This window comes from Mercenaria mercenaria, chromosome 4 (genome assembly GCF_021730395.1).
Source record: "Mercenaria mercenaria strain notata chromosome 4, MADL_Memer_1, whole genome shotgun sequence".
Lineage (NCBI taxonomy): Eukaryota > Metazoa > Mollusca > Bivalvia > Venerida > Veneridae > Mercenaria > Mercenaria mercenaria.
The window spans coordinates 81466033-81493059 of record NC_069364.1 but is presented as its reverse complement, the minus strand read 5'-3'; the positions used below and the strand labels follow the sequence as shown (position 1 = coordinate 81493059).

Sequence of the window (27027 nt, the reverse complement as noted above, 5' to 3'; positions counted from 1 at the left end):
TCGTTAGATATTCGTTGTTCTGAATTTCCTTGAGGAACATCTCCTAAACCACCAAGCCAATTTCAACAAAAGTTCACAGGAATGTTTCTTTGGTAGACCTCTTCAGATTCCTTTAAATTTTCGTCATCCTTGCCGCGGCATCAGAAAGGAAAAAAAATCTCAGAAACAGCAGATTCGACTTAAAACCTATTTTTCCCCGGGTCACTCTGCTGCTTACAAAACTTGGTTGCCAGTGAGTGGGGACATGTTTTCTTATATAAGTGTAGTGTGGAAACTTTGATAATCTTGTTATCAGGTTTCACAGAATTGTTCATTGGATAACCATCTGCCAGATTCCTTGAGATCATTCGGCTTGGTTAAAAACAGATGCCGGGGAACAGTCCGTTTTACATGTAAGTTTGTAGTAGGAACTGTTAAAATGTTCTGTGTTTGCCCAATTTTAAATTTTATTCACACGAATGTTTCTTAATGGTCCTTTACAAATAATTTGCCTGTTATCCCGATTGATAGAACAAAAGGCCGCCAAAGCTAAAACTAGAAAAATCTTCGGGCGACATTTCCTCGGATTCTAAAATAATTGAAGAAATGTTCACAGAAACGTTCACTGGGCAACAATTTTAACAATCTTCTACGATTATTAAAATTAACCCCCGATTTGTCGAAAATTAGATGTTCAAAAATGGACGCCAGCGCCAAAAACAGAAAATATTCAAACGCCCCTCCTAAACGTCTTATCTGATCTTGAAGTAGTTTGACCGAAATGCTCATTGTGTGACACTTTTCCAAAATTAGTAAAGCAATCTCGATTCGAAAGTAAAAATGGCCATGAGCGGGGAAGGGCTTGTTGCCCCTACGTGCTCTATGGAAATTATCCTCTTAATCTACAGACTGTTTTTCAAAATAATTCGACAGAAGTTTTTCTAGAAGAACTGTCTTCCAAAATTTTTTATGAATGCATAAAACAAAGTGATGGAATCATAATAATTAAATATCGGAAAAAATGTGAAAATGTTTATCCCATCTCTCTTGTTGCTGGAAAAGCAACTCTGAACATAATCATAATCAGATGTATCTTCGTACAATTAGTTTATTTGTTGTTTTTTTTTTATTTTACTTTATTTAGCATAAGGCTGCACTCAAATGCTAGTGCTGCTTGAAATGCCATATTGCGTTACCATTATAGTGATAAACGTAACATTTTCCAGGCAATGGTTAATACAAAAATGACCTTACCTTTTACCCCATTCTGGCCTTGAAATTTCCCCTTGTCGGTAAAAGCGTCTTTGTATATAGAACAGATAAAGACTATAATGGTCAGCAAGCAATTAACAAACTTTGCAGTCTACTAGTACATGCAGATAATGCCCCTTTACGTAAAAGTCAAGAGATTTGTGTTAAACACGGTTTTGAATTTGCTTTGATAAGAGGTAAATGCACGTAACAGTGTACCGTCTGGTCATTGTGGCCAAAATAAATGGCACACCCTAGTCATTTATTAACCTGTTATTTTATACATTGCTATATGACGTCGACGCAAGGGCACAATCTTATCTATACTTTAAAAAAAAACATATTTTTGCCTTACAAAGCTATTGTTAAACATTTAAAACGTAGACTGACCTCAATTTGTCCTTGATCCAACTTGTTTATGAATTCATGAGTGCCAGACTTCTCGCACGTAGTTTTCTCAAACCGGCTGTTTTGTTCGAAGAGCACTAAAATTATTATCTAATCTGTTCCCTTATATATCACAATAACGTAAATGATATAACAATTGAAACTGTCCTTCAGAATGTTGAAGATATTCATTACAATTTCTGCAATTTACACCACAATGTGGGCATTCCAGTTTGAAAATTGTGGTAAGCATTTCTTTTTTCATTTCAAATTTTAGTGATGCGTTTCAACAGGACCAGTAACATGTATCTATTTCATCAAATTTTTAGCTTTTATAGTTATAGAATTAGAGGAATTATAAACTTGATTTTATGAAATACAATTTACAGGTGCGCTTGAATAATTTAGGACCGATGAAAAGTTCCAATCAGTTCTGTTTGAAACAACGAATATTTGAAATTTTGTTTGAACTCGCCATTTGATGTTGGCGGCTAGTTCAAATTCCCTAATGTCTGAATCTTTAGTCTCTTTCACGCTTTTTTACTCCTGATTTTAAGATTAGAACTTGATATGTAGTTCAAATAAGAAACATATATTGATGAACGAAAGTTAAATAACTTTATTATGTTAAGTTCGTATAGATTTAATTTCTCCTTTATAAAATGCTTTAAGTAGAGCGTTCCCTTCGTGAGGAATGATAATGAAATGTCTTTTTTTTTTTAACAATTTTAAAATTCGGTTTACACTAAAACTGCAGCAGCTGGCTACCTACAAGATTACCCATGATTAAAACCAGTATCTTTCAATAACAATAAAACAGAACAAGTGAATGTAGTATTGCCATGCAATACAAAGTCTCCTACTGGAATGCACCTAATTTTCTCTACTGCAGTATAGAATAATGAACTGATATCTGTCAATGATGTATAAACAATATTGTGCTACATATACAGTATGTTATAAACAAAAGACTTGGATTAAAACTTGTTTATATAAAACCCTATAGCATTTTTGGCCGATTATCAAAAAGGTAACGTTATTTACCTACCGGCTTCTTTGTTCCGGTGAGGTCTATAAACACCTTATAGACCACTTAAGAGGTCTATAACAATTTCCAGACCTGTCCTACCTCTACTGTTTACACGAAAATGTTTATGACTAAAATTCTCAAGTGCCTGTAGCGTGAATCGAACCCGAGTTGTTCGGATGATAGTCCAATGCTTTAACCATTGAGCCAAATTGTCGACACACTTACGCGGTTGTCAGATATTAAATTTAAAGTTATGCGTAAGCGACCGAAACAATGCAGTAGAATCATGAGAAATCCGTGCCTGTTATTTAAGGTGAACGCGTGACTGACTCCGTAAATATAGTATTACTTGTTTAAAAAAAGTACGTTTTAAGTGAGGAATTTCCGACAAGTTTACATAATCTTGAAAATTAATCTAAATATGACTTTACTGTAAAGTTGTAACATTCAATTCTAAACAAGTCTTGATATTTGTCTAAAAGTTAATACAGACATACTCTTCCGCCTAGGAGGAGAATGCTTCATGAAACACAGGACATTTTATTTTCCCAAAATAAAAATGACAATGATATAATTGCAAAATAGTACAAACACCACAAATTTTCTCCAGGTTAATCATTAATCTGCTACTGAAAATTTTGACAATTTTCTGTACAATTAACATGGACAATTTTAGAAAATATCCCAGTTAAATGATCGTGATACATTCCGTGTCTGAAATAAGATTGACAGTTTAAACATACTTAAAGGCAGTTTTAGATAGTGGTAATTGGTGGGAAACTGGTCTAAGTACATTTCTTGGTTTCTGAAAAAATGTTCTTATTTTGATGAATGTCGTTTATTCATATCAAATTAACATCTTTAAATATTATAAGCTATTTTGCACTGTACAAAGTTTTATCGGCAGTCTTTCATTCGTGTAAAACTATCCGTTTCCTGGATTTTACATCCACAAATATCTGACAACTTCTTCGACTTTAACGACTTTAAACTGCATAATGTTTATTCAAATCGTTGCCATGTCAATTAAAAACAGAGGCCTCACACTACAAACCTCTTAATTAGTTGTACGCATTACTTTCATTGTCAAGAAGACTGACGGTTTTATTACCTTCTCGGTGGTGTGCACGCAGTTTTTTTTAGCACATTTCGTGGTGTCTTCTTGGCGTGTACCTGATCACGGTATATTATGGTAGCATTTCTTGTGATAATGTAATGATAAATCTATATCCATACTTTTAATATGGCAGTGCATATTTAAGTTGCAAATTAAAAAACTAAATAAACTTTAAAGTTTCTTGTAATAATTATGAAAAACAAGAGCTGTCACTATTGGTAACAAATGCCCCCGATATAGGTCCAAGAATGTCACAGTTGTATGCGCAAAAAATTACATATCATTTTGTGACATTGACCTTGACCTAACAGGCCTCGGTTATCAACGTGACTTCTCCAATATGGTTAAGGTTTGTGTCAAATTATTTTCAAATCCCTTGATAAATGGCAGAGATATGGACCAGACAAGAAATACCTTTGACTTCTAAGTGTGACCTTGACCTTGGAGCTAGGGGTCTGGGTCTCGCGCATGACACCTCATCTCATTATAGGAAAAATTTATGCCAAGTAATTTCAAAATCCCTTCATCAATGGCAGAGTAATGGACCGGACAAGAAACAAATCATGTTAACCTTTGACCTATAAGTGTGACCTTGACCTTGGAGCTAGGGGTCTTGGTTTTGCTCATGACACGTCATCTCAATATGAGGAACATTTATGCCAAGTAATTTCAAAATCCTTTAATGAATGGCAGTTATAAACCGGACATGAAACATACCGTCTTAACCTTTACTTATAAGTGTGACTTTGACCTTGGGAGCTAGAGATCTGGGTCTTGAGCATGACACATTGTCTTATAATGGTAAACATTTATCAAAATCCCTTCATGGATGGTGGAGTTATACACTGGACACGAAATAGACCATGTTAACCTTTGACCTCTAATAAGTGTGACATTGACCTTGGAGCTAGGGGTATGAGTCTTGCGCATGACACGTCGTCTCATTATGGTAAACATTTATGCCAAGATATTTCAAAATCTTTTTATGGATGGAAGACTTACATCCTGGACAAGAATTTACCGGACGCACACACGCACGGACGAACGCACGCACGCACGCACGCACGGACAGTGCGATTTTAAAATACCCGTCTTAGGGGCATAAAAACTTATAAAATACCATTCGCATCAAATTCTAACTTATTGACTAGACACTCATTGATGATCTCAGAAAGAGACTATAATCATCTCAAATGTGCACGGATGTTTCATGGAAAAACAAAATGTCATGTCATTGTTGCTGACAAATATATTTACAGATGCGTAGAAAGTTGGGCCTTATGTTATATTAATTGTATCCGATAAATTGTAGCACATATTGTCTGGTTCCTTCTTCTTACTATTTGTTTTTAATCATGCATACACGTTACAAACGTTCTTCAAATCCGAAACCAATCTGCACTATGTTTTTTTCCCTACGGCCTGTAATAATTCTAAAAAACAATAGTGCCTCATGGTGGTGAACATTTGTGCCAAGTTACATCAAAATCCCTCCATGCATAAAGAAGAAATGCTCCGGACAAAGTCATTCTTGAATTTGGCATTTGACCTCTAAGCGTGACCTTGACCTTAGACCTAGGGACCTGGTTCTTGCGCACAACAATCCGTCTCATGATAGTGAACATTTTTGCCAATTACATCAAAATCCCTCCATGCATGAAGAAGAAGTGTTCCAGACAAAGTCATTCTTGTATCTGACCTTTGGCATCTGTGTGTGACCTTGACGTTCAACCTAGTGACCAGATTCTTGTGCATGACACTCCCTCCCATAGTGGTGAACATTTGTGCCAAGTAATATTCAAATCCTGTTTTGCATGACAAAGTTATACACCGGACAGGAAAAATGTCCCATTAACCTTTGATCTCCAAGTGTGACCTTGACCTTTAAGCTAGGGTTCTGGGTGTTGCGCTTGACACATCATTTTATCATGGGGAACATTTATGCCAAATAAAATTAAAATCCCTTGATGGATGTCAGAGTTCTGGACCGGACAGGAAAATAATCTTATTGACCTTTGACCTCCAATTGTGACCTTGACCTTTGAGCTAGGGGTCGGGGTTTTGCGCATGATACGTCATGTCATCATGGGGAACATTTGTGCCAAGTAATATTAAAATACCTTCATGGATGGCAGAGTTATGGACCGGACACGAAACAGACCCTGTTCATGCCATGTTAACATTTGACTGCCAAGTGTGACCTTGACCTTGAGCTAGGGGTCTGAAACTTGTGCATGACACATCGTCTTATTATGAGGTACATTTCTGCCAAGTAATATTAAAATACCTTCATGGATGACAGAGTTATGGACCGGTCAGGAAAAAAAGCTCTGTTGACCTTTGACCTCAAACTGTGACCTTGACCTTTCAGCTAGGGGTCTGGATTTTGCGCATTGCATGTCGTCTTATCATGGAAAATAGTTGTGCCAAGTAATATTAAAATCCCTTGATGGATGACAGAGTTATGGACCGGACATGAAACAGACCCTGTTCATGCCAGGTCAACATTTGACTGCCAAGTTTGACCTTGACCTTTGAGGTAGGGGTCTGAAAGTTGTGCTTGATACATCGTCTTATTATGAGGTATATTTGTGCAAAGTAATATTAAAATCCCATCATGGATGGCAGAGTTATAGACCGGACAGGAAAAAAGCCCTATTGACCTTTGACCTCAAATTGTGACCTTGACCTTAAATCTAGGGGTCCGGGTTTTGCGCATGACACGTCGTCTCAGCATGGAGAACATTCGTGCCAAGTAATATTAAAATGTCTTCATGGATGACAGAGTTATGGACCGGACACGAAATAGCGGACGGACGGAAGGACGGACGTTCTCACGAAACGGTCTTTATGTGACACCCCCATTGTTCTCTCTATTGTTCTATCAGTCACAAAAAAAGAAAAATAGTCACATAAACAGAACAGAATGAATGACATCAAAGAGAAAGTACCGTTATGAAGTCACTTTAACCATCATTTCGCGGCCACGGAAAGACGGACGGAATGACGGACGAACGGACGGTAAAACGCATTCCTATAGTCCCCGAAACTGGTTTTCAACCAGTAGGGGACTAATAATCCATTGTAATTGTATTATGTTGTAACTTTGCAAAATGCAGATTTTTTTTTGATTAGTCAAATACTGAGACTTTCTATTATTTTTTATATACATTTTGAGATACTTCCAGATTATTCGTGAATGCGTTATTAAACGGTTTGATTAAAAATAATAAAATACGAGGCTCTGCCGAGCATTTTATACAACGTATTTGTATACAAACACGATCTCTCCTATTTTATTTAACTCGTTTAATAAATTCAATATGGAAAGTACTTACGTGTAAACTTTTCAAGCTGAAACATTAACATTTCTAACTTTTTTTATTTATTATATGTTTTATTAATTACAGTAACAGATCCTTCCAAAACAGAATACATTTGGCTCAATTTTGACATGTACCCGTTGCCAGTCATATTTCCAGGTGAACTGCACATGCGCGTAGATCTAAAAATACTGAGAAATTTGACTAGTCCTTTGATCGATATTGAATTGTACAAAGACGACCCTGAAACAGGAAATACCACACAATTCCCTTGTATTCCAGACACCTTCATCGGATCTTGGTAAGTTGTCTAGAACTTCCAGGCACATACCATGGAGCTTTATAAGTTCACTGGTACATACAAGGGCGTTACAGTCACCTACAAGGGAACATGGTGAGCCTTTATGTGTTAATGGCATACACAAAGCAACATGGTTAGGTCCACATGTCACAGGCACATACACGGGGACATGGTAAGGTTCCCGTGTTACAAGCACAGGCACGGGTCCAGTGTATATTTTTTGTTTAATATAAAAAAATCCTTTTTTTTTCAAACAAATATACTTTTTATATGTTAGTCAAATGAAAAAAAAATTGATGACAAAAAATCCGGTCACATTATCGTATACATTGAAAAGGTGAACTATGCGAGCGTAACGCTATGGGAAGCTACTCGGCAAACTTGTAGAACATTCCAAAATCGGAGTTTATACACTTGCAGCCGCTACCTGCATGATCGCACCATCGAAACATTTAAAGCCTTCCATAAATACTAAACTAACCCCAAAAATTGCTTTGAAAAACACAGTACAAGTCTCTACGAGGGAAATGTTTCAATTATCCCGCCAAACGAAGTGATAAAAACCAGGAACACGTCCGCTATCCGGAATGAAATCGCCGAGGATAACTGAAATATTTCGCTCGTAGAGACTTGTACTGTGTATTTCAAAGCAATCTATGGGGTCAGTTTAGTATTTATAGAATGCTTTAAATGTGTCGAAGGTGCTGTCATGCAGGTAGCGGCTGCAAGTGTGTAAACTCCGATTTTGGAATGTTCTACAAGTTTGCCGAGTAGCTTCCCATAGCGTTACGCTCGCACAGTGCACCTTTTCAATGTATATGATACTGTGACCGGATTTTTGGTCATCGATATTTTTTTTCATTTGACTAACATATAGAAATTATATTTGTTTGAAAAAAGGGAATTTTGTTTTATTAAACAAAAAATATACACAAGACCCGTGCCTGTGGTTACAAGCACATACAAAGGAACATGGTTATGTCACTACGTCACAGGCACATACATGTATAAGGGAACGTGTTATAAACACTTACATGGGAACATGATAAGATTCCCGTTTTACAGTTCCTGCAAGGAAATATCGTAAGATCATAATGTCAATGGCACGGTAAGGTCTCCGCGTTCCAATCACATATAAGGGAACATGGTTAGGTCCCAATGTCAAAGGCACATACAAGGGAACATGGCAAGGTCTCCGTACAGTCACGTACAAGGGAACACGGTAAGATTCCCGATATACGGTTCCTACAAGGAAACATGGTTAGGTCCAAAGGTCAAAGACACATAAAAGGAACATGGTACGGTCTACGCGTTACCAGGGAACATGGTAAGATTCCCTTTTACGGTTCCTACAAGGAAGCATGGTTAGGTTCCATGGTCAAATGCACAGACAAGGAAACATGGTAAGGTCTCCGCTTTACAGTCATAAACAAGGGGACATGGTAAGGTTCCCGATATACGGTTCCTATAAGAAAACATGGTTATGTCCCAAGGTCACAGGCACATACAAGGGAACATGGTACGTACTACGCGTTACGGTTACTTACAAGGAAACATGGTAAGGTTCCAGTTATACGGTTCCTACAAGAAAACATGGTTAGGTGTCAAACATGGTATGGTCTCCGCGTTACAGTCACATACAAGGAAACATGGTAAGGTTCCCATTATACGGTTCCTACAAGAAAACATGGTAAGGTGTCAAACATCGTAAGGTCTCCGCGGTACAGTCAAATACAAGTAAACATGGTAAGGTTCCCATTATACGGTTCCTACAAGAAAACATGGTTAGATGTCAAACATGGTAAGGTCTCCGCGTTACAGTCACACACAAGGAAACATGTTAAGGTCTTCACGTTACAGTCACTTACAAGGAAACATGGTAAGGTTCCCATTATACGGTTCCTACAAGAAAACATGGTTAGGTGTCAAACATGGTATGGTCTCCGCGTTACAGTCACATACAAGGAAACATGGTAAGGTTCCCATTATACGGTTCCTACAAGAAAACATGGTAAGGTGTCAAACATGGTAAGGTCTCCGCGGTACAGTCAAATACAAGGAAACATGGTAAGGTTCCCATTATACGGTTCCTACAAGAAAACATGGTTAGATGTCAAACATGGTAAGGTCTCCGCGTTACAGTCACACACAAGGAAACATGTTAAGGTCTTCACGTTACAGTCACTTACAAGGAAACATGGTAAGGTTCCCATTATACGGTTCCTATAATAAAACATGGTTAGGTGTCAAACATGGTAAGGTCTCCGCGTTACAGTCACATACAAGGAAACATGGTAAGGTCTCCGCGTTACAGTCATAAACAAGGAAACATGGTAAGGTCTCCGCGTTACAGTTACATACAAGGAAACATGGTAAGGTGTCAAACATGGTATGGTCTCCGCGTTACAGTCACATACAAGGAAACATGGTAAGGTTCCCATTATACGGTTCCTACAAGAAAACATGGTAAGGTGTCAAACATGGTAAGGTCTCCGCGGTACAGTCAAATACAAGGAAACATGGTAAGGTTCCCATTATACGGTTCCTACAAGAAAACATGGTTAGATGTCAAACATGGTAAGGTCTCCGCGTTACAGTCACACACAAGGAAACATGTTAAGGTCTTCACGTTACAGTCACTTACAAGGAAACATGGTGAGGTTCCCATTATACGGTTCCTATAATAAAACATGGTTAGGTGTCAAACATGGTAAGGTCTCCGCGTTACAGTCACATACAAGGAAACATGGTAAGGTCTCCGCGTTACAGTCATAAACAAGGAAACATGGTAAGGTCTCCGCGTTACAGTTACATACAAGGAAACATGGTAAGGTCTCCGCGTTACAGTCACATACAAAGGAACATGGTAAGGTTTCAGCACATTATAAGGTTCCTACAAGAAAACATGGTTAGGTGTCAAGGTCAAATTCGCATCAAGGGAACATGATAAGATCTACGCCGCGTTAGAGGCATCTGTTGTATAGTACATTTACATTTCTCTTTTGAAGGCAGTTTTGTACAAAAGTGTACATTTTTGTAGCATGCTTAATTTACAATTGTATTAGGTACATTTTGGCATGGGAACTGTACACCCAAGTTTCTGTAACAGAATTAGAAAATTTAAATGTTGAAAATATAAACTAAGTAACCATGAAGTAACCAAGTATTTTACAACACAAGTTGGAACTGAAAAGGTAGTATGCAATGACCTCATTATCAATAAATGTGGTCTCTTGGGCAAGTCTGACTGAAGTTGTTTGCTTTAGTTTTAAATTACAAAACACGTACGTTTGGATCAATTGAAGGCGTTATAAGTAACCTGTTACTGCATTCAATTTCATTTTTTTCTGTAGTCAAAATATTGACCTGTGTACAGTCATAGATCGCATGAACAATGTAACTGAAACCACGGGCACTCCCAGCTTCCAGGAACAAATCGATGAAATCCTTGCGACCCCATTGGGCAGGCACAAAGAATGCCCTATACAAACAACATCAAGTACGGATCAAACTGTTACCATCAAACTGCAACCGCAATCACTTTTCATCCTGAAAATATTAGAGGTGGGTTTGTACTGATCTTCTAGAAAATATTGTTTATATGGGTTAGGAAACGCATGCATGTTTTGCATTTTACTGTCAACTATGGCATCATTATTAGAATGATCAAGAAGAGAAAAAATACAGTCTATCTAGATGCTCATATCCCTAAGTTTAATGAAAACATTAATCTAACAAAACATTACTGAAACAATTTATGTTTTAGGTAAGAGCCAAATTTATGAAATCGTAATGCCTTAAAGTGGCATCAAGCGCATCTTACTGCACATAGTGTGTATGTTATATGAAAGCTATTTCGAATCGAATGCTATGTGTTTAATGTGATAATTTTAAACAATAATGCCGCATAAGTATTTGAAGTTGATGCTTTAGAAATAAAGTTATCGGACAAATAAAATAATAGTTCTTTTCTCGTTATATTGCAGTAATCGGTCAAAAATGTGCTTCCGTGGTGTCGAAAGAAGTCCCTAATAAATAAATACATGTAGATCTAATTTTTCTATTTTTCGCGCATTGGCGCGTAACTCGGGGGCCAAATGGGCATCATTTCACTCATGGAATGAATTTTGCATAAAATAGGACACTTTCCATGCTAGTATTCGCATGTTTTCGAGTTGGTTACTTGAAAACGAAAATAGGGTGTTTATTTTGCAGTACCTGACTTCAGTTGACTTGCATTTCACTGCATACTATTCAACACCCCTTTTTCTTTTCGTTTTCTTGAAGCAAATGTATGGATATCTTGTGGAAAGTAGGTCTACGACGGAGTGAAAATCTAGAAACTGTAACAAAATTGTGCTGAACTAGCTGAATTTTGTATGAAACAGAATTTCTTTAAACGGTATATAAGCCTATAAGTAGTAAATCAGGTATTTTTCTTAAAGTGCCAGTAGACAGAGCGGAATTTCATAATTTTATTTCTAATCACGTATAACGACATTTGGGCACTAAAGAGAGACTTATTTTTGGATTTTTTTTTCTATTTTTGACCAAATTTTCGCACATGGGGTGATAATTTCTCGAAATCTGGTGCAGATCAAATCCGGTATTTGTATGATTTAGACATGAAATCACGATGGATTTGTTAAATCCTTGGCATTTTAGGTGAAATAATGTTCATTTTACACTATTTATACATTTGCTGAACTAATGTAAAACATTCGAAAAAAGCGAAAACTTGCACAAGAGGTGACATTTTTGGCCAAAAAATCGGACATGGGGTGGCCTTAGAAAAACGCGAATTTCTCGACTATAACATCTGTCTTGTAAATGGAACTGCGTAAGTTGTCTTTAATGAAGGATTTCTGAGAAATAAATGCAAAAATTACCGAAAATCAAATAAAATAGTTTCCCTTATAGGTTATATTGCAGTAATTCGGTCAAAAATGTGCTTCCGTGGTGTAGTCGAAAGAAGTCCCTAATAAATAAATCCTATTCTTTCCATTTTTCGCGCATTTGCGCGTAAATCGGGGGCCAAGTGAGCATTATTTCACTCGTGGATTGAATTTTGCATGAAATAGGACATTTTTCATACTAATATTCGCATGTTTTCCAGTTGTTTATTGTTTACTTAAAAACAAAAGTAGGGTGTTTATTCTGCGGACCGCTTTCTAAAATGCAGCAATATGAGGGTACCTGACTTCAGCTGACATGCATTTCACTGCATACTATTCAACACCACTTTTTTTTTCGTTTTCTCGAAGCAAGTGTATGGATATCTTGTGGAAAAAAGGTATACGTTGGAGTGAAAATCTAGAAACTGTAACAAAATTGTCCTGAAGTAGCTGAATTTTATATGAAACAAAGAACATTTTTTTTATTGCTATATAGCCTTCTTCAATCTTCTGCGCAGTAATCTCTCCTACCTATAGGCAGAGATTTCTGAAGTTGAAGGGAAGCAACTCCTGCGTGCAGTTTGACTTTTCTTATAAAGACTGCCCCAGTCAAATCAGAAAAGTCACATCTGGAAAGTTATTATTTCGTATTGCTTACAGGAATAGTTTGGTATATTGGGTTAGGCCATTATTTTTTTATTTTTTGGTTTACGAACCGCCAGGATGACACATGGTCGTAGGAGGAGGGAAAAAAAATAAAATTAAAAAACAGAATCAGATTTTTTTTCCGTAGGAAACGGACCTTTGAAAGGAATATGGGTAAATTCTACATAACATCACACAAGCTGCATGTTATAATCTTCTTTCCCACTTTTGATGCTTTTTCCTGCAAATATAACTGAGACCTTGGTTATATTTGATTAAAAATGAGCCTTGGGGCTTGTCATAGCAGCTTGAGAAAAAAAATTTGTCTTGGTATTTCTGTGAAATTACATTAACATACAGCTGGGCAGATAGCTGTATCATTTTTATTGAAAGGACTGTACTATACATAAAAACTGCACATATTCTCACAAACTAAATGATTGGAGACATAGAAGTCGTATGTTGAACACTGACTGAAATTAATACCTTCTGTTAAAACAACAGATGGAAGAATCTAATATTCCCCACATTTGAACAACACTGTCACCATGGATATATGATTTTACACTCAGCAGCTTTCAAGCATCTTGGCTGTTTATGGACCCAGTCTGAAACTTAGGGGTACAGCATACACTGCACTGTGCCTAATAAGCAATTATCTTTTTAAGCGTTAGGAATAGGAAGTGTCTAGCCATCTGGTAAACAGACATCTAGCCTATGTCTGTTAACTGGAAGCCTTGCCTTTCCTCATATGGTTTTCTTGGTATTTGTTAATTCATTTTATGAATAGGCCTAATGTAACACAACAGTTCATCTTTGCAATGATCTTCGAAAATTCTGTCAGTCAGTATTTGTCTTGCCACATCTACTGCACAGCTACATTGCAAAAGACAGTAATTACATCTATAATCAACATTAATCTGATGTTAATATATAACGTACAATAATTTCATTAAAATACCTAATTCATAACTTATAAACAAAATAGGTTACTGGACGCCAAAAAGCTGTACAGGCTAGACGTTTGCTTACCGGGACTTACAATTTCACAGTTTTAATGTCCCCTGTACCAGTTTATATCACCAAACAAAAATACTGTCATCATTGTGTATTTAAATGATATTTTTCGGGAAAAAATGCTTTCAAGTTCGCGTAATAAGCGGTGCATAGAATCACCGTAATAAGCATTGCGCTATTGAAACGACAGTTACCATAAACGTAGTTGTATACTAAATACAGACTGCATATCACCGACAATTGGCCATTTTTTTCAGGAAAGCACTACGTCGCAATTTTGAATGTTCTTGCATTTTCATTAAAATTACTTCAACACTTTGGAAATAATACAGCCTGGGCGCAGCCATTTTTAAACGTTTCGTAAATTGCGTAACAAGCATGTTGATTGGGCGCAGTATGTATCGGAAATTTTAATTGGACGTTTACGTCATGCATAAGATATGAAGTTTAAAAATAGAATTATAGGAATTCCTAATGTTGATTTGACTCGTTCGCCGTGACGGATATTCGAAGAACGAGACTTTTTTTTCTTTTTGGAATACGCGATGCATTTTTTCTTCTGCAAGCTTTCATGTCATAGCGGAGGAAATAAAAAAATCACGTTTTTTCAATTTTTTTTTTCTGAAAACACGTTTTTTTGAGCGGCGGTTCCGTAAACCGAAAGATCAAAAATAAAAGGCCTTAATAACTATAATTTCCTCCATCCTTTTTGCACTCACATCTATTTCAGCTGGACTTTTTACTTGAAAAATGCGCCCAATTCCACTTTACTGTTAGTATTAATTTCAGGGAGACTACATGATGAAACTCATTGTCAAGGACGCCGCTGCATCAAAGGAAATTATCGGCTGCCTAAAGTTCAATTTCTCTATCGTCGAAAGCCCACCGACTCCTCCTACCCCTACATCCACAACCACAACAACTTTAGCCGGACCCGTTCCTCCTTCAGAAAGTATTCCAGTTGGTTAGAAAGAATAATAATACAATGTCGTATCTGTGAAAAAAAAATACATGGCCGCTAAGTTACCTTTTTTCATTAAAAGACATAAATGTTTAATCGTTTTTTTTAATGATTCGTGCGACACATATAGACGTCACGTATATAACTACCGGTATCTGTTTATATTGGTTCTATAGCTGTCATAACTTCAAAAAGGTTAAATAATTGTCACTGAATTTGAAAGTATATCGAATATTATTAGTATTATCTTTATGACTGTGAATATATGGGTAAGCATGTTTGTTTTCCTATACAACGCCTTTAGACTTCTGAGTATTTGGTTGGTGATAGAACCATGTAGAGCAAACGTACCAATGTATCATGAAGGAATCTGGTGTTATAAAATGAAACAAATGTGAGCTGATGCTATTTTAGCCTTAAACGGTAAAATTAAATATATTGTTAATTAAATTCAGTGCGAAATGCTAGAATGAACTACCCTTATATAAAAATAACTTCTTACCCTTATAAAAAAAATATGAATAAACCCCATAATAGTCCCACTTCACAAGCTATAGACGTTTTAGCCTGACATATTCAGTCGACAGTGTTTATTATAAATCCATCGTTTTGAATTTCAAATCTCTTCTTCATGCTCTTCTCATCATGAAGACAATTATTTTTACACATTGTATATCAATAACCATCATATTTCATCATTTTGATTAGCTGAACCATCATCTGTCAGTAATCATGAAAATATCGAAAAGTATATTTTCAATATTTCACTGAATATGCCTTAATGTTACTATCATAAAAAATCTAAAGCAATCTTTCTGATGTTTTTATATTTCAATTTGTAAAACATATGAATAACTAATGTTTCAGTTCCAAGGTACTAGCTTTCTTTTGACAATGTAATCAAGGACATCCTGTCTGAAACCAAGTGTCAGATATGTAAATTGTTACGATCTGATTCGTTTTCAACTTTTATTTTGAACAGGAAGTGAGAGTGTGGAAGCAAAGCCAAACATTATAAGCTTCAAAAAAGAAATAGCGTGCTAAATTTTCAGAATAAAATAATGCAAATATAGCATTAAGAGCTTTGGTGATAAATGTTTAACTTAATTACAAATACAAAAAAAAATATGATGATAAATGTCTGACCGATAGTAAAAAGGAAAAGAAAATACAGCAAATCAAAGACATGGTGTATAGAGTAACTAGTTGATTTCCTACAAATCTGTTCTGTTTTGTTTATTACCGTACATGTACTGTGTACACCTATAATGTGACCAATATTTCAGTTATTCCTCTAAAATGGTCCTATTTAACCATCATACCGCATGGACAAATTAACATAAATGAATTATCACCAGTATTGAAATAATTTTTTTAGGAGCTGGAGAAGCATTCCATATATGTAAATGTTACTTTAAACAGTATTTCAGTCATGTTACGGCGGTCAGTTTAACCTAATCAGTGTTTCTGGAGACTCTACAAGTACTAGCCTTTTCCCCGCAAGTAACTGTCAACTTTTCCATATGAAATACTTGGTTGTATACATGACAGTAAAGTTATTTTAACTGTTTATGTGAATTTTTTTATATATTTAAATGTGATTCATTTTCGTTGTAGTCTTCCTCCTCAAAACCAACCATATTTTCTCTTTCGCAAACATTTATCAAAAGGTGTACAATATGTAAACAATCTTTTGATAGTCAGTTCAAAGCTTAAATTCAGATTTTTTTGCTACCTGACTTTTGTTTTTACCTCTGCCAAATTTTGACAGATTTGAATGAAAATTGGACACATTGTTTAATGGCCAGTTCAATTAAATAAACATAGCAGCGATATCAACCGTGCGTGCATTCATTGAGCCATGACAGTTCAAATAAGGTAACCTAAAAATAAAACGTCACATAATAGATGCAACTTATAGCTGGTCTTTATGCGGCAAGTACTGCCATCTCCAGTATTAAGCAATTTTGTCATTAATTTGTGTCATTAATGACGTCACAAACCTGATATAAAATTAATATGTTCATATTGAAAATATTGACCGATGTTCCATCTCAACTAAACATAGTTGAATAACCCTTGGACACGACAGTGCCAAAAATATTTTTTGCAGTTGATCTACATATATACATTGGCAAACATGTCAAGTATAACACACTTTGCCATCGTATGCCACTTTTCCTAGATATATATTATTTTATATAATATTATATATATATATATATATATATATATATATATATATATATATATATATATATATATATATATATATAATCTAATATATAATTATATTATCATCAGTTTTATTTACAAAATACTAAAGGGCGTTGAAAAACAATATTTAAAACTTTTAAACCAATATAAATGTTTATATGAAAATAAAACAAGTGAACAGCGATATAGCTTATTTGTAAATGCACTAATTTGACATCTTGACCCCATTATACTGTAATGAGGAACCCTATAAGGCGACAGCCCCTTTTAAATTTCATGTTTGATCCTAAGGAACACTTTTATAATAATATCCGAGCATTAGCAGACTAGTATAGAAATAAGAAAAATAATTAAGCAAATACTTAAAGGTGGATAATCAGATTTTGGCCATGTAACGGATTTGTTCGAAACTTTAGCATCTGATCATTTACACTCATTTATGTTCACTTAACACTTAATACAAATTAGATTTTCACTGGAGGTATTTTTAAAATTTCATTTTCCTATCCTGGTTGCCCAACCAAGATAGAGTTATTTTATCATAAGTATAAATTTGATAAACATACTTTGCCTAAGGAAATGTATAAATATTAGACATATTGTAATATATTTGTAAAATATTTGCATTAAAAATTATGTATTTAGATGGAATTCATTAGAAACGCAATTTTGAAAAATTATTATTACCTCCCTTTGCCTATCTTGATTGGAAATAAATGAATTCAGAAGCTACACACAGCTTTTAAACTTGCATTTTGGTTCAGATTGTTCAATAGTTGATGTGTCTATCAAATGCAAATGTAAAACTAGACATTGTATCGAAATAAAAAGAAATACCCAGCTTTTTATATACTTTCATATTGAAGGGGAGTAATTACAAAATTTTATAAAAATAATAAAATATACATTTCAAATAGGAATCTAACTCTATGTAATCGGTCTTTTTGTTCCTTAAATAATTCTCTACCAGAATATACAAAAAGTAAAAAATGTCATTAAATGTTGTTTAAATGTGATTGACCACCTTTAAGTTCGTTATACCGTGCTTACAGGGAAATGTAATGTCATATCTGCGTGACAGAAATAAGTACTGCAGACAAATACTACTTACCATACTGTATTTTAGCTCTAGAAAAAATCAACTTTAAATAACAAAAATTACTTAGGTAATAACACAATTTTAAAATAACAGACTTAACTAAGCAATAACTTATGTTTTATTGTAAAATTGGGGCCAGATCCATTTGTAAACGATTTGTGTGTTAGATTTTATAACAAATTATACAAACGGCTTGATCCTTTATGCGAAGTTACTAAAACGTGTTTTTCCCTGGGCAGTACAAAATTGCAACATAGTTGCATTTTTCCTAAATCTTTATAGAGTACGTGTTGATATCATTTTGATATTTTTACGACCGCTTCGTGCAGATGCAATTGGAAACCCAAAAAATTTTTTAAAAAATGTTGACTAGTTTGTTAAGTTTTATTTTATATTTTAGTTTGTCGAGCTGAAAAAAAAATGTTGTTTTTTTTTCTAAACTTATATGAAAACAGTACTTGTAAAATAAACTAAGTCTGGGCTTTGTTCTAATACATGTATTTGCTTTTCGTATGTTCAACGATTTTTAAATCAATTTAGTTTCTTTCGTTGATATTATATTTCATAAAAATACGCTGGATGAACAGATTTATCTACGGCCTTTTCGGAAATATCGCAGAAAGTAATTTTCATTGAAAAACACTTTGTAACTCTTTGTCTTCTTAGATAGATCTAGGAATGGTAAGTTCACACCTGTGTACATTACCCAGTTCCAGTACCAAAGGAAAAAAAAGATAGAAGGACATTTTTAGATTTACCTTATAAACGTTGCTTGAATCATCGTTTGAAAACACTGTTATTCTTTATAAATTCAACAAAATATATCTTGTGTAAAGAATTCTTTCATCATATTGACATGTGAATTAATAGTATATATTTTGATAAGGCGCATGAACCTTCTGTCTTGTTTGTGGAATGAATATTTATCGGTAAACATAGTTCTTATCTTACATGTTCCCTAAAAAGTCTTCGCCTTCTTATCGTTAAACATTTTAAAATTACCATCAAAATGTTTAAGGTATTTGTAATTGTTTCTACATTTTGCACTACAACGTGGGCACTTCATTTTGAAAATTGCGGTAAGTGTCTATAATCTTTTCTCGTTTCGAGCGTCATTTCATTGCGCAGTGTCAAATGAAAGGTCAATAAATACCGAAATGGCCATTCAATGTGACTTTTCGTTATCGCACACGCACGCGAAAATCGCTCGATTCAGGTAACATTTCTGCTTACAAATTCCTCACTAAACGCCAGATTTTTATAAGCCTGGAAAATGAGAGCTTTCCCCGCCACAGAGCGTCTACCTGAAAAACTTTTCTCAAACACTTCGCCCACTTCGTGTTTTTTTTAGCTCGACTATTCGAAGAATAGGGGAGCTATCCTACTCGCCCCGGCGTCGGCGTTAGCGTGAGCGTCACACAGATGTTAAAGTTTGCGTACCACCCCAAATATTTTCAATGTCCATTGAGGTATTGCTTTCATATTTTGTAGACTTGTTTACCATCATGACCCAATTCTGTAAACAGGAGCAAACAACTCTATCAAGCATTTTGACTGAATTATGGCCCCTTTTCGACTTAGAATATGCTTATTGTAATGTTAAAGTTTGCGTACCACCCCAAATATTTTCAAAGTCCATTGAGATATTGCTTTCATATTTTGCATACTTGTTTACCATCATGACCCCAGTCTGTAAAAAGGAGGAGGCAACTCTATCAAGCATTTTGACTGAATTATGGCCCCCTTTCGACTTAAAACATGCTTATTGTAATGTTAAAATTTTACTCATAGCTTATATTATACTATCAAGCACTGAGAATAGTCGAGCGCGCTGTCAACTGACAGCTCTTGTTTTTTCTCGGAACGAGTGTCTGAATAACGTATACACTGGAATCTGGATGGAGTGTTTGGAGACAGTATTGGTTAAGTGTGGCTGACCTTTTGTGGCGAGCAAATGATTTGTTTTCTGTCAACGACGCTTTGAATTTTATCAAAATACATCAAGTAATAAGGAAATTACAAACAAAATTGGCCTAAGAATCGAACGGTTTTCCCTGTGTGTACGGTGTAGGTTGGCCACCATGTCAGTCAACGGTAATTTTGGAAAGTAAGAGGAGATATGAAATTGTAAGCAAAATACTTAACTGCATAGAGCTATTTCATGTCTTTGTGACTGTTCTCTAGTAAAAGATGAAAAACAAATAACATATTCTCGGCAAGAATTCATATACAAAAACACAATAGTAAAATAATGAACATATTCTACATGTAAGAAATTGGAAGATTTTATCAGGCATGGAATTAATTGTGCAACACCCTATATTTCTCTTTGTTCAACATTTAAAATTATTATCAGAAATATGTTTCGCCTTATGCAATTTTGTTTTGTTAACTAATCAGCAATTTTAAATCTTGTTGTCATGTGATTCATTCTACACCGGTAGATCTTATTCTATTGTTTTTTTTTTCAGAACTCGCGTGCATTCATGTAACTTTAAACTGATCATCATAAACACAGAATACATCTTTAATCTACAAGTGTTCAATTTATATTTGAGCAAACAGTTTATAAATTCAGATCATTAGTCTCCTACTGGTTGAAAAACACTTTCGGGGACTATAAGATTGTTTCCGTCCGTTTGTCCACATGTTCGTGTCTGGTCCATAACTCTGTCATCCATCAAGAGATTTTAATAATAACAAGTTGACATGCTCTGCATAAATCCCGGACTCCTAACTCAAAAGGAAAGGTCAAATTTAGAGGTCAAAGGTCAACAAGACCCTTTTTCCTGTCCGGTCTGTAACTCAACAATCTATCAAGGGATTTTAATATTACTTGGCACGAATATTTCCTATAATAATACGATGTGTCGTGCCTAGCACGTAGAGGTCAAAGGTCAAAAGTGTTGTTTTTTTTCTGTCCGGTCCAAAACTGTATCATCAATCAAGGGATTTTAATATCACTTGAAACAAATCTCCCCCAAAACAAGATGATGTGTCTTGCACAGCATCCAGATCCCTAGCTCAAGGTTATCATCATTATTTGAGCCGTGCCATGAGAAAACCAACATAGTGGGTATGCGACCAGCATGGATCCAGACCAGCCTGCGCATCCGCGCAGTCTGGTCAGGCTCCATGCTGTTCGCTTTTAAAGCCTATTGGAATTGGAGAAACTATTAGCGAACAGCATGGATCCTGACCAGACTGCGCGGATGCGCAGGCTGGTCTGGATCCATGCTGGTCGCATACCCACTATGTTGGTTTTCCCATGGCACGGCTCATTTATCTTTTCTTGTCAGGTCTTTCAAATACTTTAGGTCACTTTTCTTGTCCCGTCTGTAGTTCTTTCGTCCAAACCTGTATATTAAAATAAATTTGTATAGATATTCAACGTAACAAGTCACGTGTCTTATGGATCCAGTACTGCTTCGCTTCAATATGATGAAGTATTTCATTACACCCTTCCTGTTATCCCCACATATATTCAAATTTTAATCTAAACACAGTACTATATAAACATTATTGAAAGATATCGGATCATTAGGTTATACTGCAGTTGCGGAATTTAGTCACCTTCCTGTTGGGAACTTTGTATTGCAATACTTCCTTCATTTGTTCCATTGGTCGTGAAGATCATTTTAAAATAAGTTATAGAGCGCTTTTGCATTGATCTCTTCAGGACACTTTATATATCATAGGCTATTAGGGTTGAATACAGACATTGGAATCAAACATTTCAATACTACTGGTTAATTCTAAGCATATACGTTCTCAACAACAATTCTATATCAATTAAAATACTATCTTACACATAACAGGGACTAGTCCTTTCAGCACGGCATACATTTGGCTCAACTTTGACATGTACCCGTTGCCAATCATATTTCCGGATGAACTGCACATGCGCGTGAATATAAGAATCCTGAGAAACTTAACCAGTCCAGTCATTGACACTGAGCTAACCAAGGTGGATTCTTTAACCGGCAATATGACACAAGTTCCCTGCATTCAAGGCACTTACATCGGAACTTGGTAAGCTGGCAGCTACACTGAAACCTTGTTAGTTTCCTCTATTACAGGCACCAACAAACTTCCTGCATAATGTCTGCATTCTTGGCACCTGCATTAAATATCGGTAGTTTCCTTCGTTCCAATAAAAAAAACTGCACTGGAAGTGTAAAACATTCCAGAATTCAATGCACCGTTATTTGAACTGCCTATCGCTTCGGTACTTCTGAAGTTTCTTGTATTCCAGTTACTTAAATATGGGTACAGAAATCAGTACAAGGTAGCTCTGTGAGTCGCAGATACATACATTTGAACATGGACAGTTTACTTAAGTTTGTCATTCCTTGTTGTTCAGACACTTACTTTAATTTGTATTTTATACCTCGATGCATCAGCATTGTATTTCACCTGCTTTCCAGGCAAATAACCACAACTTAGCAAGTCCGCTACATTCCTTGAATATGCAAAATATGTGAATACGATCCTGCCATTTGAAACATAATTAGTTTCCTGTATGTCTGTCTTGAAGGTATTTAAGTTGTAACTTGAAATGTTTCAATATTTTAGGCATTAACAAAGAACAAATTTCCTTGTCATTAAGTTGTACATAAAGTGCAATGGGAAGCGTAACTGAATTTTGACTTAGTTTCGATATTACATGTGTGAATCTAAACTGTTGACGATACGTCTTGAATAAGGTTCCACTTAATGAAAATTGGTAAATTCACAGAATTTATTGTACTTTTAATGGATATTTTTCCATTCCTTGCACTGGAAACTAGTCAGTTGTAAGTGACATGCGTTTCTGGCACATAAATTGACACTTACTGCGTTCTCAGTATTCCGGACATTTTTGCTCATTTTGCCATAATAGTTTATCAAATGGCGGTATTACTTTATGCAAATTTCAAAATTATAATAATATTTTAACACAATGCAAAAGATGGAAGAATCACTGAGGTCTTGTCGAATCTTGAGCATGAGAGGCAAATGCTACATGTAACCCGCGACTACGTTCTATCTTATGTTTGCTTGCAGTCGGAATATTGACCTGTGTACGATGAACAATAACATTGTCAGCACGGACCCACCCAGCTTCCAGGAACAAATAGACGCAATCGTCACCACACTGTTGGGCGGACATAAAGGGTGCCCTATACTAGCTACGCGAAGCACGGATAAAGATGTTACCATTAAATTGCACCCACTGTCCAGCTCTCTCCACAAAATATTACACGTAAGTCCGTATGCCTTATATTTTCTACCAGTTACAAATGTATGTTATAGTTAGAAAATTCTAAGTAAATTCCCATGAAGTATTTTTTTTAAAAAAGGACCTCATCTAATTCAGGAGTATTTACCTCCTTTGGCGTTAAACATAAGCAAAATAAATGTGGTTATAAAGCTGATGTTTTCATTCTACATACAGATGTATTAAGCGGCTAAAAACATCTTCGTAAAATTATAGTTAGTTAAATTATGAAAATTTCAATGATGCGTTGTCTCAAATAAACCAGTTTACACTTTATTAAGCAAACCTGTAGCCGTGTACAAAATTTACAACTGAAAATTCTCAGAATATATGTATAAAATTTTGAACTGAAGGGAGTAGAAACAGCAAGTCTTTACTTTTGTTATCGTACAGTTTCCCAACGTTTAAAATGCATATGCCATTTTAACTTGTATTTTTACTATAAATATTCATAAGTTTTCTTACTTTAAATGTTAACTTATACCTCTGGATAAAAATTTTGTAAGAAATAGCTTCAACATTAATACATTACAATCATAGAGAAATGAAAACGTTTAAAACTATGTCGAGTACTTCTTTATTTCAGGGTGACTACATGCTGAAACTCATTGTCAAGGAAAATCCAGCATCTAAAGATAATATTGGCTGTATAAGGTTCAATTTCTCTGTCGCCAGCGGCCCGCCTACTCCTCCTCCTACAGTCACGCCTTCACCAACAACAACTGTAGGCGCACCACTTGATCCTGATCATATTGTTGGTTAGATAAATATAGGATTTCCTGGTGAGTTTCAATAAAATAAGCTGTATACGTTGTTGTTGTTTTATACTGTGGCTATTTTTGCTACTAGTAGAACATCAAAAAGTATAGAGACGGCCGACGCTTAATACACACACTCACGGACGGACTGAAAGAAGATATGAGATTTTCTTCTTTTTGTGTGGTAATTTTCAAGTTAATTTTTTATAAATAGATATAGATTTTTGTATTCAGGCAAACTAAATTCAAGAAATGTGTTGTCATTCCACAGTAAGTTTTATAAAAGAAGCTTTTTCGGTTTCTTATCCCGTTTTCTTCCTGTTTAAATCCACACCATGTTTTTCAATGGTCAATACCTGAATGTATTTCCTAAACTCTGAACGATTAATACCTGTTATCATTTCTTCTGAAAAAAATTGAGTGATATCAGACCGAATCATAGCAAATTGTACTGGTCAATAATTTTGCAAATTTTCATAAGGTTACGATCTTTTAGACTATTTGGAGTAGAATGGATTCCGAGATAATTTCTGGAGAAAGTATTAGTTAGATATTTCATGTATATTAACTGCAAAATCTCTACTTGAAAAAAAGGAAATGTATTTAAGTGACTTTACTGTCAGCGTAGATTCAAAATTTTATCTTTGAATATTTAGAAAAAAGAAAAGATCCACGAATAAAACAATGTTCTGTATGAAAATAATACCCACATTTGTCGTATCTTTTAAAATCCATTTAGGAAAAAAAATATCGTTATAACCTGACTGAATCGACACTACAAATAGGAACAGACACAGTCCCATCCCAGAAAATGTCGCGTGTGATAGCCATACGATTGATATTTCATAAAAAAGTACATGCCCCTGATAAAGCCTTTCCATTTTCGAAAATACACACCTGCTTCAAAATCAAAATCCAAGTAAAAGTAGGCCTTTATAGTTAATGTCGAGTTCTCCTTAACCCTGGCAGGCTATATAGCGTAAACAGTAGCTTGCATTTTCACTACAGACTATAATTACTTGGTCTATAATAGGCAAAGAAATAGGAATTTTTTATATTTTAGCAGGAAAAACTTACATGTGATAAAAAGAATGTAACATTTGCGCCTTTCCACATTGAATTAATTAAATTCGTTGAAAAAAAATGATGTAATGCTCGGCATAGCCTCGCATTTTATTATTTTATTCAACTCTTTTAATAAATTCAGTATGAAAAGTCACTCGTGTTTTAATTGTTCTGTCATGTTTGGCGGCCTGTGGTTTTTCCCTTTTTGTGTCTTAATGTCTGTGACATGTGGTGGCCGTAAAAGGTATCCCCGTGCTGTCAGTCAGAGCTGTTGTATTTCGATCTTTTCAGATCAGTCAGCACGACAATGTGTTGTTTTAGTGCTCTGTTATATTTTTCAACTTGAACATTTCGACTTGGGCACTGGATCAAATATAACCGCAGTAATACCTTTTAGTATTGTTTAATCACCCTTTGAATATGGTACCTGCTTTTTATTTTTGTCCTATGGCCATTCCTGTGGTATGCAAACTCGACAACCTCAGATGCCCTCTCTAACTTCCAGTTTGGTTAATTCTGCTCATTGTTTTTTGGTTAAGAGCGCTTATAATTCTGGCTGGAAACCATACGCCGCGTTCCATGCAAATTCACTTTTAGTACCATTGAAGTTTCCATGTGCACCGCCGTATGAATACATCTACAGGTATCTCTAAATAATATGTTGGTACTTGAAAATGTGTAAATGTCGAGTTCTGCTCAGCCCGGGGCTGGTGGGCCTGGACGGTAGCTTGCATTTCCACTACCTTGCAACATTGTCATAAAAATTATGTCGTGTATTCCACTTTTTCTATTTAAACAGTATCTTAATTAAAACAGTTCTTTTATTTAATTTGATTTGAACATCATTGTTGTTTCATAAAAAAAAGAGAGAAATTATTTTGTATACTGTGTAGCTTTGATAGAATCATGAAAATCAACGGTAAAGATGAATCCACACACAAACGAACGGACGGAAAGCGTACTACTATTGTAACTTTTCATCATTTTATTAGTTTTATGCCAACGATCCGTTTCTATCGCTATTACTAGTAAATCATAACTGTTGATGACAGAAAAACAAACTGGAGCAAATGGTTTCCAGATCAATGGCATGTTACGTACCGCTGAGAAAAATGATACAATCATTATACCTGAGTAATTAGATTAAGAGCTGGAGAAAAATCGATAATGCGACAGGTATGATCGTTATCGTCCGTAAATTTTACGTAAACTTCCGAGATTAAGCGGGGATCATAAATCACCTTATCTACAAAATCGATATTTATTGCCTTCAGGTAATAAGTAACTTAGTCTTTACTCTACCTAGCATTTATGTTTTAAGCGGATTAAAGACACTTGTAGAGAGTGATGTGACATGAGCGAAGGAAGAGTGAAGTTTGAGATATAATAAAATTTAAGTAAAATAATAAAGAAAATAAGTACACTTAAAGGGCATATCATATCTTTTCCTTGCATCTTTATTTACATATTTAGCTGGTAGTACCAGAAAGGTCCAGGTAGTACTTAAATGTCTTTTTCCCCGTGAAAGCATTTTATCATTTAAGTGTGTAAGTCAACATTGTAATATTTCAAAATTTGTTTAACAATAAACGTGTTTACATCAACACAAACTATAACACTGTACGTATATAATAACCACATGAATAACTTCAGTTTCATGTATCACTGTAGAATACTGAAAACCTAATATGCAAATATAAATGTGTACGCATGTTAACAACT

General features: G+C 35.2%; 2 protein-coding genes across 3 annotated transcripts; both read left to right on the top strand.

Moving 5' to 3' along the window:
• The first annotated feature begins 131 nt into the window (after positions 1-131).
• LOC123552282 (uncharacterized) lies at positions 132-15002 on the top strand. 2 transcript variants are annotated; one of them, XM_045341817.2, is made up of 4 exons: positions 132-1862; positions 7370-7388; positions 10742-10952; positions 14735-15002. In XM_045341817.2, exons 1-4 carry the CDS (start codon positions 1793-1795, stop codon positions 14912-14914), a joined length of 480 nt encoding a protein of 159 aa, XP_045197752.1. In that variant the 5' UTR covers positions 132-1792; the 3' UTR covers positions 14915-15002. The 2 variants fall into 2 exon arrangements, with proteins under 2 accessions (XP_045197752.1, XP_045197751.1); XM_045341816.2 differs by having other exon boundaries at positions 7175-7388.
• Positions 15003-18829: 3827 nt separating this feature from the next.
• On the top strand, positions 18830-24943 carry LOC123552283 (uncharacterized). Its single transcript, XM_045341818.2, has 4 exons — positions 18830-19301; positions 22041-22254; positions 23269-23467; positions 24069-24943. The coding sequence occupies exons 1-4, from the start codon at positions 19232-19234 to the stop codon at positions 24243-24245; spliced, it is 660 nt and encodes a 219-aa protein (XP_045197753.2). The 5' UTR covers positions 18830-19231; the 3' UTR covers positions 24246-24943.
• Positions 24944-27027: the final 2084 nt, after the last annotated feature.

Bases quoted from the DNA above. Each gene is read 5' to 3' on its own strand.
- LOC123552283 (XM_045341818.2), top strand. From the start codon at position 19,232: ATGTTTAAGGTATTTGTAATTGTTTCTACATTTTGCACTACAACGTGG. The intron at 22,255-23,268 runs GTAAGCTGGCAG...GTTTGCTTGCAG, and splicing joins GGCACTTACATCGGAACTTG to TCGGAATATTGACCTGTGTA. The intron at 23,468-24,068 runs GTAAGTCCGTAT...TCTTTATTTCAG, and splicing joins CTCTCCACAAAATATTACAC to GGTGACTACATGCTGAAACT.
- LOC123552282 (XM_045341816.2), top strand. From the start codon at position 1,793: ATGTTGAAGATATTCATTACAATTTCTGCAATTTACACCACAATGTGG. The intron at 1,863-7,174 runs GTAAGCATTTCT...TATTAATTACAG, and splicing joins ATTCCAGTTTGAAAATTGTG to TAACAGATCCTTCCAAAACA. The intron at 10,953-14,734 runs GTGGGTTTGTAC...TATTAATTTCAG, and splicing joins TCATCCTGAAAATATTAGAG to GGAGACTACATGATGAAACT.